Genomic DNA, 16,633 nt, shown 5'->3' with positions numbered 1-16,633 from the left:
CCCCCCAAAAAAAAAAAAAAAAAAAAAAAAAAAAAAAGGGTATGTTATGGCGACGCTGCCTCTCACTTCATCTCCTGATGCACCGCTTCCCTCACTGCTCCTCCCCCAGAAACCCACCTCCTGTTCTCCCCTCCCCTACTCTGAGCCGTTCCTTCGCCTTTCTTCCTCTTCAACCCCCCCATCCTCTCTGCACTGTCCTCTCCTTTCCGTTACCACCACCTACAACATCCCTGCCCTGACTTTATCCAGCCAGAAATCTCAGGATCTGAGCTCAGAAAGTTTAAATTCTCTGAAAAATCTCAGAAATACATGGGAATCAAGTTGTGTGAAAATAAAATACAATTAGACTAAATTGTCTCTCCAATTTCTGGAAATAATACTTCTTGGCTAATAGCTGTTTTGCCCAAGCTGTTTTTTAAACTCTCAAGTCACTCTGGTGGGGCTGGGGCACCTGTCACTACGTCAACCAGGCTGCATATTTCATCCTTTAACTCAGTCCCCAAAACAATGCGGCAGAGGGCCCCTTCCGCAGTCTGACTCTGCCCCCGCTTGCTGTGTAATCTCACACACGTCGCTTTGTCTCTCTCCGACTCCACGCCTTGGATCAGTTGATGCACGTGAAGTGCCCCACGCGGTGCCAGTCGACAAATGCTGGTCCCTTTTCACTTCCCTTTTTACCTGAGCAGAGTCCCCTGATGCCAGTGCGAGCCCCTCAGAAGCCCGGAAAGATCCACCAGGTTCACGAATGCTTTGGGGACCTAGGGGGATACGAGGGGCAAGGTGGGCATTTGCAAAGTCGGTGTCGCTGCCCTGCGGCCTCTCTGGAACCCCTGGTTTGAGCCTAGTTTGGGGTCTGGTTGAGCACGACGGGACTCTCCTTGGTTAAACAGGCAGGCCCTTTGGGACACGGTTGGTCGGGGTCAGTTCAAAGCTGTCAGCTCTGTCGGCTGCGCCATCCAGAAATGTATCATTCACCGCCCCTCATGGTGGGCAGGGCACCTCCCCAACACAGGGCAGCAAGACCCAGTGGTAATGGGACTGTGGACCCTCTTCCTCCCTAGGGAAAGGCAGGGAAGGTGAGAACCCAGAGCTCGCCTGGGATTTCCAGGACCTGCAGTGCTCACACTAATCACTTAGGGAAGCTTTGAGAGTTCTCAAGGTCCCTGCAGGCTCCAGGCCATCACTGCCCCAGACACAGTCAGAGCCAGGCCTCAGGAAGGAGCGGGTCACAGAGACCCCAGGGAGGAACAGGGCTGTATCCTCCCTCCTCCCCAGGGGGCGCTCTTAGTAATATCCTTTGCAAGAGTGAAGAGCTCTATCTGTGACCCGTGTTTTCATCAAAAGCACTCCAGAGCCTTCCCTTTCCCTGGGGTCTTGGTCTCCCTCCTGGGAGTCCATTTCCCCGTCCTGGTGGAGGCCATTCGAAAGAAACCAGAACCTGTCCCACCAACCCACAGAAGGGCAGCTTCTCCTGGCTGCTGCAGGTGCCCGTGAGGGAGCTCCGGGTGCGTGGTCCCACCAAGCTGAGGGAGCTGCCAACCTCACCTCCTGATGCAGGCAGTCCAGCATTCTCGTCAGCTGGTCCATGCTGCCCGTCACGTGTCTTTGCTGTGGAAGGAGAAATGTTCTGAGTGTGGGTGGGGACGGGGGACACGGGGCAAAGATGCCCAGGCTCACGCTGGCCTGTCCCTTCCCCTCCCCAACCCCCCATCCCCCCTCGACAGAGATGATAGTAACAAAAGCCCCATCTAGACCCCAGTTTCCCACACACAAGTGTAGAGTTCCCAGAGCTTCCTGGGATTTTTTTTGGTCCATTCTCTGACTTCCCCAACACATCACCCACCAGGAAAAAAGTAAACTCTCCCAAATGAGAAGTTCCGCGTCAGGGAAGGGCAAACCCAAGGCCAAGGCAATTCTACGGCTCACATGAGGGACATGAGACCAGATTTATTCCCAAAGACTGATGGAATCACTCTGACCTGAAGAAAATCAGGTCCAAAGGGGGAACGCTTGGATTTAAGGACCCAGATGAACCTCAAAACTTCCACACGGCACTCTTATCAGACCTTTCCTTGCCACATCTGCCCTAAGAAAAGGGCTCCTGTCACTGAGTATTTATTTATTTATTTATTTTTGTGGTCCGCGGGCCTCTCACTGTTGTGGCCTCTCCCGCTGCGGACGGAACACAGGCTCCGGACGCCGCGCAGGCCCAGCGGCCATGGCTCACAGGGCCCAGCCGCTCCGCGGCACGCGGGATCCTCCCCGAACGGGGCACGAACCTGCGTCCCCTGCATCGGCAGGCAGACTCTCAACCGCTGCGCCACCAGGGAAGCCCCTGTCACTAAGTATTTAAAGACACCTTCTTCCCACCCAATTCCTTGCAGGTAATGAAAATAAACAAATGAGAGCACTTCAAAAAAACGACCCTGGTTTACCTTCTCAGCGTAAAAACAAAACAAAACAAAGATAAACTTTGCAACAAGACAGATTCCTAAGCTGCCTGCAAACCTGCTGTCCCCTGAGGCGACTTGGCTCAGACAGGAAGACAAAGCAGGCCTAGCAGCCGTTCTGTTTCCTGCGGGGGACACAGGTGGTGACTCTGGAGACAGCTGCCCATCAGTCGGGCTGGGACTGCGTGGAGGGCGGCCTCCCGCTCCTGTGTCCCCGCTTTGGTGCGAGGCTGTCCTCTGGAAGCCAGTCCAGCCCAATCTGCTGCCATAGCCAGCAACAAAGACTTCTGTCTCTTTTTCTCTCCCTGAGCATCACACTTTCCCTTCTTAGGAGTCATGGGAACTTTGGTCTAGAAAGGTCCTCACTGCCTGTATCATATTCAGGGCATCCCTCTTTCCTCGGGGAATCCCTGTATGGGTCTCCTCAGACTGCAAACCCTGATTTAGAAACGTCTTAGTCAAGGTGCTGATTCACTGCTACAGAGTGAATCAGGGCCCACCTAGGCTTTCCAGGTATTGAATGGTTGTCCTTGGGGCATCAACTGTCCCTGTTCCTTAGTGGAAGACATGATGCTCCTATAAAATGTCCCCTGCCTGTAAGGTCACGTATGATCAACTCCTCCATAACTTGAAGTCAGGAAAAAGCTTATTTCTTCAAAAGAACTTACACATTTCCATATTTTGCCCCCAGAATCAGAAGAATGCTCTGTTACCAAACATGTGCCTACAACCAGACTTAACTTTTGCTACCAAGTTATTTATCTGGGATTTAGTCCAAGAAGTAAGATTATTCCGTCAAAAGACACAAACACTTTTAGGTTTCTTGAGTCATACTGCCAGCGTGTCCTCCAAAATGTTGACACCTGTTTCTAAAGGCATCTGCAACGAATAAACGGGTATATTTTTGAAACCAAGTGTTGTCATCCATTAGATACCTTAAGCTACCACTTGCTTAATAAATAATGAACTGTAACCTGCCTTCACTGATCAAGCTCCCTTAACTGTTTTTATAAAAACTTGCATGTTCTCCAAGCATTCCATGGCCTAAACAATAAGATGTGTGCCCTAGCTGTGTTTCAGGAACTTGGAGTCAGCTGTTCACTGGCTCAAGCTCCAACTGGACAAGACTGGTTGAGGCCTCCAACTGGGCGTGTGCTGAGTGTCCCATCAGTGACCTTCTGACGTCAGAGGGCCCAGAACCCCACCTTCAGAACATGCTAACGCTACCATTTTCTGAACATGCATCCCATGAAGAAGCATGTAGCTTAGTTGCACCTGCTCAGAATGATTACCTCACCTTCTTCTTCTCTCCAGTCACCTATCCCCCACATTCCCCATGCCTCGGACTGCCCTGCTTCTTTATCCCATAAATATCCCGAGGTGGATTTGAGATTTGTTCTCGCGTCTCCTCACTTGGCTGCCTGGTGAATAAATCCTTTCTTTCTGCAAACCTCGGTGTCCCAGCATTTGGCCTGTCACGCATGGGGCAAAGAAACTTGATTCAGTAACAGATTTTTGCAGTGTTAGGCTTTGTTTTTGTTTTTCTTTTCCTTTATTTTCTCTCTTCTTGCAATTTTGTTCTTACTCCATATAACTAGACTTTAACTGAAGAGCAGTAAGCAAGAGTCCAGACCCTAAAAGCATCCCTGTGTCACTGCTATGAGCCAGGTTACTAGTTACCTCTGAAGCACCTGCCTTTGAGTTGCTGCATCCACCATAGCAGCCCTGACGAAGCACCATCACTGCCTAATGAGTGGTTCCTGGTCTCACTCTCTTATGGCTTTGGTCTTAAGAAATCCCTAAAGAACACATGTGGACACAAGTCCTTGTCTATTCCCCGTGAAAGGAGCCCAAAGGTCTCTTAGGGGAGGAAAATTCCAGGTCCTAAGTAGGGCAGGACCGGAGTCTAACATTTCTTCTTAACAATAAAATACCTTTTGCTCACATGAACTATTTCAGGAAACCTGCCATATGTATGCCACAGTTAAAGGCAGAGCTGCTCTGTGAGGTCAGGTGGAAGCCTTGAGCCCACAGTCTCAGAGCACCTCCTGCAGCCCCTAGGACTCTGCAGAGCAACCCCTGAGGGAGAGGCCATGCCTGGGATGTGATTTGGGGATGCAGAAGTGCCGTGTAAGAGCTTCTCAGATGGGGGATCCTGGTTAGCTGTGGCCAGAAGCGCCACCAGGGAGACTAGGAGGTGAGGGCTGGGTCTGGGCTGCAGAAGCAAGAGCGCAGGAGTGAAGGGAGGAACCAGCCAGCCCAGGCCAGGGAGGCCTTGAGCCAGAACCATGAGCCACAATGTCCTTTGGGGGAAATGGAAGTGCAGGTGGGATTTATTCTAGGCTCCAAAGCCCCAGTGGTCTTTGTGCAAAAGGAAAATCAAGACAGACGGAAAAATGCAATACAGTGGGAATTTGAGTGGATGACAGTAAACATCGCTTCAGTGAGTTCAGTTTACAGAGATTAAGTCACTGGTATGTAGCCATTTAGAAATCAGGAGTAGAGCATGGCTACTTTTGTCATATGTTTACAACCAATTAAAAGTGTGAGGTTCTAAATGTGAATAAACCTAATCCATATGTATCAACATGACTAGATCCTGAGGGAATTTCACATACTGACAAAAAATCATTGGCTTTGATAACAACAAGTGTTGGAAAGGTTGTAGGGAATGGGTGCACTCAGACACTGGTGAGAATATGTGATGTTGTCATCTGTAATACGAGGTATGTATTTGGTTTTTGTCCCCTTTTACGGCACAGAGCTCATAAACCTTTGGAATTTCCTAAGTGATGAGAGCATAAAAGTGTATTTTGCTGTGTTAATGAGGTGACTTTGGGACTACACCTAAGGATGGGGGCTGGTTGCCAGGAGAACCAACCCTGGGATCAGAGAGTTGGAATTTTCAGTCCCCCTGCCCACGACCGCCACCCAACCTGGGGCTGGAAGTTGAATCAATTGCCGTTGGCCAATGATTTAGTCAATCCTATGTAACGAAGCTCCATAAAAGCGCAAAAGGATGGGTTCAGAGAGCTTCCCCGTTGGTGACCACCTGCAGGTGCTGGGAGAGTAGCCCACCTGGAGAGAGCATGGAAGTTTCTCGCTCTTTCCCGATACCTTGCACTATGCATTTCTTCCATCTGGCTATTCCTGAATTATATCCTTTTATAATAAACCAAGAACCTAGTGAGTAAAATGTCTCCCTGGGTTCTGTGAGCCACTCTAGAAAATTAATTGAACTCAAGGAGGGGCTTGTTGGAACCTCCAATCTATAGCCAGTTGGGCACAAGCTCAGGTGACAACCTGGACTTGGGATTGGCATCTGAAATGGGGGGTGGGGACAGTCTTGCAGGACTGAGCTCCTAACCTGTGGGATCTGATGCTGTCTCCAGGTAGATCATGTCAGAATTGAGCTGAATTGTAGGACACCCAGCCGGTGTCTGAGAATTGCTTGGTGGCGTGGAAAAGCCCCTTATGTTTGGGGATTGGTCCCAGGATATTAGAATATAAAGGTGTTTAGCTTCTTTGGAGGGCAATTAGGCAGTCCTTTAAGACTTAAAGTGTATGTATCTGATGACCAGCAATTCTATGTTTACGAATCTACTCAAGGCACTTTCTTCAAACTGCTTTGATCACGACCCACAGTGTGAGTTATGTTTCACATCACAACCCGGTACACACATATCTATATATAAATGAAGCAAAAATAATCACGAACCAACACTTACGTTACTACATGCAATGAACTCTAATATTTTATAGTTGATTCTAGTCTATTTCCTTTTTTATAATTTTTGGTTGTAATCTTTTAAACTGATTTTTGACCCACTAATATACTTCAATCTATAATCTGAAATATAATAAATTACACTGTAATTGAATACAATGAAATATAATCACTGTATTTAGAAAACCACCATGTTCAAGTAAATGAACAAGACTGTTTATATTAGTGGAAAACCAGAAACACCTAAATGGCCATCAATACAGAAATAGTGAAATAAAATGTAGTAAATGTACACAGTGGGATACTATTTAGTATCTAGCAAGTAACTTAGCAAGTAACAGGAATAAACTCAATCCATATGTATCCACATGACTGGATCTCAGAAACACTTGATTAGTGAAAAATAATTGTTCAGTAGTACATACGATATAATACTATTTATGTTAAATCTCTCTCTTATATACACACACATAAAGGAATACTAGGATTTACAAATATGCAAAAAGTTTGGAAATAAAGAGAGAGATGATTGGAGGTGGTGGCTAGAGGGTGTTTTAGCTTTAACTATAATGTTTCATTTTTTAAAAGAAGAAAGCATCTGTGCATTGCTTGTGTAACTAAAATTTAATAAAAATAAATAATGCATAAATGGGCACATGCACACAGGAATACATCATGTATGTATTCAAGAACGCGTGCAATGTATTGAAGGAATAAATACACGAAAGAATGCAAGAATTCACATAGGAATGCTTGAACACAAGATAAAATATATGGAAGAAATCATGAATGAGTGTAAGTATCAATGAATATATTCAAATATTAAAAAAAATCAAACAAATGCTAGCATGAACAAACTCATCATAAATACTATAATGTGTGCCTGCATGTAAGAAGAGAGAATGAATTGATGCATGAATAGATAACTTATGGATGGATGGATGGATGAATGGATGCATGGATATATAGAGGAATGCAGCAATGCCTAAATGTTTGTTTGAGCATTTCAACGCATGAATGTGTAAATTCATGAGTAAATGTTGGTGTGCGTAATGGCCAAAGTGCAGGGGGTGGTGCAGAGAATAAACAGGGCATGGAAATTTCACTTGGTATGGGAGAAAACAGAGGTGAATTAGAATAAGCTTCAAGATCCATGTGCCACAAACCCAGGAGACCTGCAGGAATACTGTTTAACAAGAGCTGATGAGGGAAGGTGGGCTTCTGTCAGCATTCTCCCAGCGCCTAACATCACTAAAGGTCGGGGATTTTGGTGGTGGAGCAGGGGTCATGGGGCATTTGGAGGAAGGCAAGAGTACGTACTTGGGAGAGGGACACAGAAAAGAAGAGGACAGCATCTCAAGAAACTTCACCCTTGTCTGTGCCATGGCCTGGTGGAGGCCCTGGAAGGCTGCTGAAAGGACAGTGGGCAGGTTTTTGAACTGCCGTAAGTGGCAGGGCCAGCTTGGTGGCAATTAGGCTTCAGGCTCCAGAAGAGTCATCTGTGTGCCATTTATGTCACCATAGCCTAGGCCTCTAAGCCACCCTCTCACTTTCAATTGATCCTAACCTGGACACTTGTCAATAAAGACTTAAGTCATAGTCAGTCACCTACCTAAATATTTTAAAAGTCACATGTTTCATATCTCATTCCTGGCAACGCCAAAGAGCCTGGAAGATATAGTCTACCTAATAAACAACTAGACAACTTCCCACTAAAACTAGAGTTCACGGTGAACTAGAGTTCAAGAGGTGTAATCAAAAGTACCGCTTTATTCCCTAAGTTCAGCACTCAAATGAAATCAGAGTTAAAAGAGGCAAAATGATTTTTGAACTAGGAAGCGGATTTTCCTCAGGTGCAGAATGATCATTGACTCAGCTTATCTATACCATGGTTTCCTTTTCCTGAATGGTAAGGATGGTAAGTTAAAAATACCTCTCCCTCAATATGTTTCCTTGAGCCCTTAGATATCCATCTGTCTCTCTACCTGCCTGCCTGCCCTAACTCTGAAACAGGTGCTATCAGGCCCAGCCTGCCAGATGTAGATCAGGCAGGTTTAGTTCCTTCTGCACCCACCCCAGCATCTGCAATCCCTCTGCCTCCCAGCCTGTGGTTTACCTGTTGGGCGGAGGGACACAGGTGACACTGGCTAGTGTTACTGAAGAACACGGTGATGAGCTTCCAGTCATTCTGAAAGTCAAGTTGCTGGAAGAAAGGACAACAGCATCAAAAAGAGACGGTGGTGAAATCTGAAGCCAAAAGAACCGCTTTCTTTGCATGTCTTTCCAATTCATACACCCACCCCCATAAAACCATATGTATGGATTTTTTTTCCCCAAAAGGAGGGGTATATGGTGGGAATTTAAAGTGGTATAAACTGCTCTACAAGGCAGTTTGGCAAAACTTATCAAAACCTTTTTTTTTTTTTTAAAGGGCTTACCATTCTATCCAAGCCTTGTTCACAAGAGTCAAAAATTGGAAACAATATAAATGTCTAAAACAGAGGACTGCTGTGTAAGCTGTGGAATGCTCATAAGACAAAACACCATGTAGTTGTTAAAACGATGCTGGAAAACATAATTATTGTCATGGGAAATAGGATACCGAGAAAAGCAGATTATAAAATGTTTCTACATCTAGTAACGTCCCTATTTTATAAAATATATACAGATAAACGTGCTTGGAAAAAATGTGGAAGGGAATGTACACCAAGTTGGGAACAGTAATTCTCTCTGGGCATCATGTTTAAGGATGATTTTAAAATTCTTCTGTTTGTGTTTTCTGACCTTTCTCTAATGAACATGGGTTATGTGGAACAAAAAATAAACTTCTGGCATCACTCCTGTAATTGTCCCTGTCCTTGTATAACCTGGAATGACCTGGCTTGAACGCCTGAACTCTTTAATGAATGCGTGACTGGCCTTAAAAGTGGTTTCCCTTGGTTCCAGGGGTCCAGGCTGAGACCCTGGTTAGAGCCAGCTTGGTAGCAAGGCTTGCCTTGATTTGATACTTGTTCATAAGGAGAGCACAAAAGATTAGAGGTGGCTAATTATAAGCCCATATGTGAGTTTCTGAGTAAAGAGTGTCTGAACTGCTAGAAGAGTGGAGACCAGGGCCCCAGCATGTGTGTTACGGAAGCCTCCACCCAAGAACTAAAATGGGTATCGTAATGAATAACGACAGCAATGGCCACTTCAGTGACCATGACAGCTGCAGGCTTGCACTGAGCACTGCCTCTGTGCCAGGCACATCCAACACCTCACTGAATCCACCCTAAGCCCTGTGCTGCAGGTCCTTTTATTACTCGCATTTCATAAGTGGGAAAACTGAGGCTAAGAGAGGTTAAGCGCCTTACCCAACATCACACAGCTAATAGGTGGAAATTCAGGATTCCCAATCAAACTGGTCTCCCTCTGGAACTCAAGCTGTCAACCACCTTGCTGAGCAGGAAGTTATTTAGCCCACCTGCTGACTTTCGGCAGGACCACATTGGGAACATGAGAAGTGGCCCTGGATTTTACTGGCCTCCAGAGAATCACCAGGGGAAAGGCAGTCTTGGAGGGCCCAGGCCACACTGGTTGCCTAGTTCAGGGCATGATGGCCCCGGGGCGTCAGCTGCCTGACTGCCTCTCAGCAAACACAGATGGCCCCCAACAGAGTCGGACGGATTCTTACCTGGTTCTCTTTCATGTTCCTCACCAGCTCTTTTGCCTGAATCCACAAGTCTCTGCACAGAGGGAGGGAAGCAGAGAGAAAAATCAGTTAAATACCACTTTGTTGAGGGCCGGAAGCTTGCCCCTTGCCTCAGCCCACATGCCAGTCTCTGAGTTGGAGGCTGCACTACACCGCTCCTGGGCTCTGGAGGGCAGACATTGACCTGATTTTTTAAGTCAGGCCCATCAAACAGACTAAAATCAGTGCAGGAGATAAGCTTCGGCTTTAACACAGATCTCTAGTTTTAAGTCTCTGACTCTTCCAGCCGCCACCCCAAATCCCCCCATCTAGAAACCCAGGACTGACAGGAGTGCACAACCCTGCAAAGTGTCAGAAAAAGAGCTTACTCAGCACCATTATGGGGTACCACTCCCTTCCCAGGGATGCAGATGGGCCTCAGGACAGATGGATTGAAGTGTCTGATGACATCTGAAAGGACTAAAGAGAGAGCTGGTTTGAGGCTGTGGTCTCGGCATGCGGAGGTCACCTGTAAAGACTGACCCCCTTTGGGGTGAGGTACCAGGGTCATTGCCCCTGTTCCGAAGCATGACCTGCCTTGGGCTGTGAGGTCAACCTCGTAGCAGGGCCCTAGAAGTAAACGGAGCTGAAAAAAAAAGAGCATTCGTCAGGTGCTAGGCCAGGCCAAGTGCTAAGCACTTAGGTGTGTGTGAAGGAATCCTGAGGCTGGGGGAAGCCAAGCTAGCTCCCTGAGGTCTCAGGGCTGCCTGAGGCGGCTGGGACCTGAGCCTGAGCTCTCGGACACCAAAGCTCTTCATTGTCCTGTGCTACTGACTCGCTCGGGAAAGTGTGCTGGGACAGGGACCTGGGCAGGCTGCCTTCCCGCCACCCTCCCTCCTCCTGAGAGCGACAGCAGGGTGGGAGATCTCTGGGGAACACGCAGAAAACTCGTCCCAGAGCTGACAGCCAGAGGACCGCTAAAAATAGTGCTGTCAGGAGCAGCTAGGCTGCGTCTTGCTCCCCAGAGAGGAGAGGGCAGAGTGGGGAGTGTGTCACGGCAGGGAGGTTGCACTGCCCCTCCCCAGTCCCCCTTGCTTTTTGGCCCCGTCCGCGAGTGCCTGGGGCTTTGTGGGACGGGAATCCAGGAGGCGGCTTTAGAGGGGCCGCCTTTGAAGGGAGCTGACACTGTGCAGGCAGCAGATGGGGACCCTCCCACCACCTGGGCCACCAGTACCCTCTCACCTGTCAATCCGATCCTGGAGGGCTGCACACCAGGCCTCAGCCTCTCCTGCTGGATGGCGAGGGCTGAAGGCAGGACGAGTCCCTTATTTATCCCTAGCCTTGCAAGGAGCCTCGTAATTCCAGGCCCTTGGTGAAATTCACTGGCTGAACTGACAGGATACCAGCTACCTCACTCGTCCTCACGCTCTGCTCGGTGTCAGCTCAGTAGAGCGTCTGCATTGTTGCCCGAGTCTCCTCACCCTAATTATGGAGTGAAAAGTGGTGTCCCTGCTCTCGACTTGTGAGCACCAAGCATAGGTGACTCTATCCACCAGGCTAATTCAGCCGACGTTAAGGGACTCAGGGGTTCCCGGATGACTTAATCTACTTGCAAGGGACCTCTGATATTAAGTGAAAAAAATCAGGTTAGAGATAGCATATTCCTAAGCACATTCATATATAAAAAGGCCAAAATGTTAACAATGATTATGTCTAGATAGCAGGATTACAGTTGTTTTTCATTCTTCTCATTTCATTTTCCTGAATCCAACTGAGATATTTATTTTGTAAGTAAGGGAATTACTACAAAATGAAATAAACTGAAAATTAGAGCTGGGTCTTCTCCTTGGTGTGATGGGGGGGATAGGGGGTGGAGGCAGTGAATGGTGGACAGGTTCCCAAATGAAGTGCTATAAGTCCAGCCCTGGGGTCCCGGGGGAGAGGGAGCCTCAGGACTCTGGCCCAGCCACCCCCTGACCCCTTTGCCATGTCTCCGAAGCTTAACCCAATGTCTCCTGGAGTCTCTTTGCTCAGGGACTCTCAGATACGTTTCTCATGCCCTCCTTTCAGAGAGTGTGTCTTTTCACACCCTGGCTCCCTATCTGTCCTCTCAGAATGCCTCCCCCTTTCCTCAGGCTCTGCCCCGAGGTGGCCAATAGGGTACATCCTTTTCACTAACCGAAATGCTGCTGTGTCGGGAGGGACAGGGACAATCTGGGTTCTGGCCATGAAAACACAGAACTCACCGGTCACCACTCCCGTGCACGCCTGTGGTTCCTCGCGGTCAGTCCTGCAAGTAGAAGCAAGCATATAAGCCTCAGACTGCATTTGTCGCCTACCAACCCTTGCCCCCAACTGCTGTGGTCTCTTTCATAACAAGCGTCGGCTAAGCGCTGCTCAGGTTCTGGTTTATCCTTCCTGGAGACAGAGACACACCTCAGATGGCAAGGGAGTCACCAAAAGGGGGTGAGCAGGTCTGGACCCTCCTCCCCACCCCCATTAGTCTGGTCCAAAGTTGGAAGAGGATGCAGACCCCGTGTTGAACGAGCCTGACCCTGGTCCAACCCTGCTAGCTTCCTCCAGAGCAGAGCAAGGAGACTGGAGGAAGGAAGCAAGAATCCCACATTCGGCCTTTCCCACTTTTCCTCCCTTATTCCCCTTATTCGGGGGATTCCCGGGCACGGGAAGTGTTGGCCACAGAGGCAGGAGGCTGCATCCTGGTCCCCACTCTGCCGCCTGATCCTAAGCGAGCCTGGAGCAGGTGTCTCCTCCCTGGCCCTCGGGTTTCCCTGCCAATGAAGCAGGGATATGACAGCGGATCAGCTCTGAGGCTCCTCTCAACTCTGTTGCTCTGTGGTTCCAGGACAATTACCATTCTTGCTTCTCCAGGTCATCTGTCCCTGAGTCTGGAGGCTGGAAAAGATGCAAGGCGTGAGGAGCCCAGCCAGGGATGGCTGCAGATCCTGTCCTGGGGAGACCCCAGCTGCCTGCCAGACACCCCTTCCCGCCAACAAAAGGGAACCCGTGCATCCAGAAAAAGGCTAAACCCACCCATGTTCGTTTTTCAGGGAGGGAAGAAAGAAGGTTAGGTTTTCTCCAAAGCTTGTTGGTTCAAACTCAGAGCAATAAAAGGTATAAAAATTTTCTTCAGAATAGAAAACTGGGTGGGAGAGCCTAGACTTAAATGCATCTCTGTAGAATATTAACATCCCACATAGAAACAAAATAGATGGTTTTATTGTGACCTTCCATAATCTAAAATGTATTTGTGTATTGTTTGTCTCCCTTGCCTAGAATGTAAGCGCCATGAGGGCAGGAATTTGTGTCTGTTTTGTCCTTGATTATATTCCTTGGACCTAGAACAGTGTCCGACACATCATAAGTACTCAATATATACTTGCTCGATACTAATTTTTGATGCTTGGAATTGTGCCCAGTACATAGGGATGCTTGGAATTGCCTGGAATTGTGCCCAGTACATAGAAAGTGCCCGGGACATATTAGCTGTTGTCAGTAGTAGTATTTTCACAGGTTCTGACACCAATTTTCTCTCTCAGAACTCCTAGAAGACAATGTCTGTGGTGCTGACAGGTGATGCTGTACCCACACTACCTACACCGAGCCTGCTGTTGCTTCCCTTCAAAGGACCTGACTGCCCTTAACAACCCAGCTCCAATGACAGCCATTCAGTCTGTAGAACTGGGCCACACTTCTGGAGCCCTCTTGGGAGGGCAGGCTGACCAAGACCTTCCTCTAACTGGGATGGAGTCCTCTCTACTTCTCAATAAGAGGGAGCTTGAAAGGAAAATTTCCGGGGAAAGGTAACACATTAAACAGAAAATCACACACAGATGCAAGTCAGGGAGCATAAGGATGCCAGACAGGAGAAGTCCTGAGGGAGGCCAGCCTCCGGGGCCGAGGCAAGGGGGAGAGCCTGTGCCCAACCAAACGGGACCTGATTGACAGCAAAGGTTTCCCTCAGGAAAGCTGGATGGGGGTGGTGAGGGGAAGGAAAAGAGAGAACAGGAGGAACAAGGTGGAGAGAGTCGGGGAGAGCTCAGGGAGAGGTCACAGAGGGAAGGCTGGGACAAACCCAGCAAACTCCCATGCCACCATTTTGCCCGCTGCCGCCATTTTCTCCCCACACTCTTCATTGGCTGCCTGTACTGGAGACACACAAGTAAGTGAGACACAAGCCCTGGCTTCATGGAATTTGATATAGTGGATTATAACCTCTTTGACGTGGAAAATGTCTGTGACTCTTAGTTAAGGGAAAAAAAAAGTCACAGCTAGTATACTGCAGTATAACCCTATTTAGGTTTTACACACACACACACACACACACACACACACACACTCTCTCTCTCTCTCTCTCTCTCTCTCTCTCTCTCTCTCACACCCTATATGTTGGAGAGTATGTGTGTGTGTGTGTTGAGGCAAGAGAATAGGAGATGTGAATGAGATCTTCCATATTTTATACAATCTACATGTGCTTTGATTTTTTTCTTATACTGAACACGTATCACAAGTGTTAGTTTGAAAATAATTTTGAGGAATCTGATCTTTAACGTTCTGTGAGGAAAAGGAAGTCCAGAGCAATGAGACAAACAAGTGCTAGTAATGGACACAAGTAAGGGATCGGCCTTGGCGACAGAAAGCCTCAGGAACTCGAAGCAAAAGCATGGGCCTTAGAGACTACTGTCTTTTTCATTTCACTGTCTTCCATTATTTTTCCCTGGTCTGATGTCTTTTATAAACCAGGCTAAGCTCATGATAGCTGACTCTCAGGGCAGACAGAGGAAGGTAGCCTCCTAAGAACTGTGCATTCAGGGTTTACCCTGAAGGTTGAGGTGCCCGTCAGTGTGATGATAATGATTCTGGGGCTAGGAGACCGTCATGGACTGAAACCGTCTCCCAGCGCCCTGGGCCTCGGGCTCCCAGGAGGAGAAAGGGTGAGCTGAGTGACAGCAGGAGATGTGGGGCTGAATAATTCATGAGCGAAAGAACTCTCTCAGAGCTGGGACCAGAGAGTGGAAACTGTTGATTGGTTTAACTTTAGAAACCTTACTTGGGGTGGAGATTTCCCTGCAGTGAATTTTCCTGCCCAAGGAAGGAGAATTTGAGTCCTCCAGCTGGTGTCACACATTCCTGGCTCTGCGATGTAGTGATCAGCATGCAGGGACACACAGGCTCGGCGGAGTCAGTGTGCTCTGCGTGACATGAAACCTCTTTTCTCATTATTCCAATCCCCCGCTTCACATCCCTCCTACTGGGAAACCTCCACCTTCACCCTCATACACACACACACACACACACACACACACACACACACACACACACACGCACGCACAGTCACATGTGCAGTTTTAACACCACCGTCACAGGTAGAACAGAACAAGGGCGGGAGCCCTGGCTGCAGATTTCACTGGGCCCTGGTCAGTTTTCTAATGTGAAGTCCCATCCTTTACACACGGCTGGCGCTGTGCATGGGGTAGCAGGATGGGGCTTGCAGCGAGGAGGCCGGCTGGGCCCAGGAGCTGAGGCTGCAGGGGGTACAGAGTGCAGCAGGGACATGGGAGGACATGGGGAAGGACATGTGGTAGGCAGAGGCAGGAGGAAGGCACAGGAGGAGAGAGGCAGGGGCATCCTGGTTCTGGTGCAGGAGGTACAGCCGGGCTCCAGGGCAGAGCTGAGAACACCTGATTAGTTGTCTGTTTGGCTGGGGGCTGCTAGGACTTTGGGGGCAGCAGTGCTGAGACCAGAGCAGGTAGGACTGTGGGAAGCCAGGACTGACTGGGGAATCACACTGGCAATTCCGCTCTGCTCTCCAACCCTCTTCTCTTTCTGCTCACCTCCTCTCTCCTCTCTCTTTCCATCCTTCCCTTATTGCTTTCTTTCTCTGTTACCTGACCATATAGAACAATACCACTTACAACCTATTAGCAAAGAAGAGTGTATTTTTAAACATTTACCATGCAGGTAAGGACATTTTTGTTCTTTATTTCATAAAGAGAAAGTTTAAGAGATTACTTTTAAAATTCTGTGTGACCTTTGACTTAATTATCATTAGGTTTGATTTTTTTAATGAAACTCCAAAAGTTTCTTCATTCTAATGTAAAGGGAGGCATTCATTTCATTTAAGACAAAACAACATCAACTCAGAACCCTAGAGTTTAGGATGTTTTCCAACTCAGAGCTCAGGTTACTAACTCAGGTTACTAGGAGCTCATTCAGAAGGTCACCAGTCCCAAACCCTATACCTCCCACCTCCATCTCCTTGACAAACTCACAGTTTCCACATTGCCAATGGCTGCCACAAGTTTAATATCAGAAGGGCTCAGAGAGTGGACTGCAAAGACAAGAACGCATGTAAGAAGGTCAGATCTATATTCCCCACGACGCAGGCCAAGGGCGCCAAATGGGAGAAGCAGACCCATGTCCCCCACCCCAAGGACAGCTGCTGAGGCTGCGTCTGTTGGCCATGGGAGTGGGAAGCTGAAGATCAGGCAGTTTCTGGGAGCCCTGGAAACCTGCTCCAGAGAGGCTCACTCCTCTTTGGAGGCCACACTGCTAACTGGACTCAGTATCTCCAAATAGGTGTCCCATGGAAGGTCACTCACAGCCCTCATTTCCCTCTCACCTGGCCCTCTTTCTGCCTCTTACTTCCCTCTATCCCTTGGCTCTGCACTTCTGGGCTACCATTAATGAGTGAGAGAGCAACAAATTAAAATGAAAACCATCTGGGTTCAAAAGGGTTCACGTTAGCTTGAAGGACGCAAAGCCTGT

General features: G+C 48.2%; 1 protein-coding gene across 1 annotated transcript in view; it reads right to left on the bottom strand.

The window, feature by feature from the left end:
• The window catches only part of PLB1 (phospholipase B1), a 128,594-nt gene that overhangs the window by 88,916 nt on the left and 23,045 nt on the right, over positions 1-16,633 (bottom strand). The window contains exons 4-11 of the mRNA XM_007470893.1: positions 16,138-16,196; positions 12,720-12,760; positions 12,094-12,137; positions 10,237-10,327; positions 9,851-9,902; positions 8,294-8,380; positions 1,546-1,608; positions 679-758 (exon numbers count right to left, since the gene is read on the bottom strand). Coding sequence (XP_007470955.1) covers positions 679-758; positions 1,546-1,608; positions 8,294-8,380; positions 9,851-9,902; positions 10,237-10,327; positions 12,094-12,137; positions 12,720-12,760; positions 16,138-16,196 — 517 coding nt within the window. The remainder of the gene's footprint in view (positions 1-678; positions 759-1,545; positions 1,609-8,293; positions 8,381-9,850; positions 9,903-10,236; positions 10,328-12,093; positions 12,138-12,719; positions 12,761-16,137; positions 16,197-16,633) is intronic.

The sequence above is a fragment of the Lipotes vexillifer genome, unplaced genomic scaffold (assembly GCF_000442215.2).
Source record: "Lipotes vexillifer unplaced genomic scaffold, Lipotes_vexillifer_v1.1 scaffold717, whole genome shotgun sequence".
NCBI lineage: Eukaryota > Metazoa > Chordata > Mammalia > Artiodactyla > Lipotidae > Lipotes > Lipotes vexillifer.
Note: the sequence above shows the minus strand (reverse complement) of the source record. Positions and strands in the feature narration are given on the sequence as shown.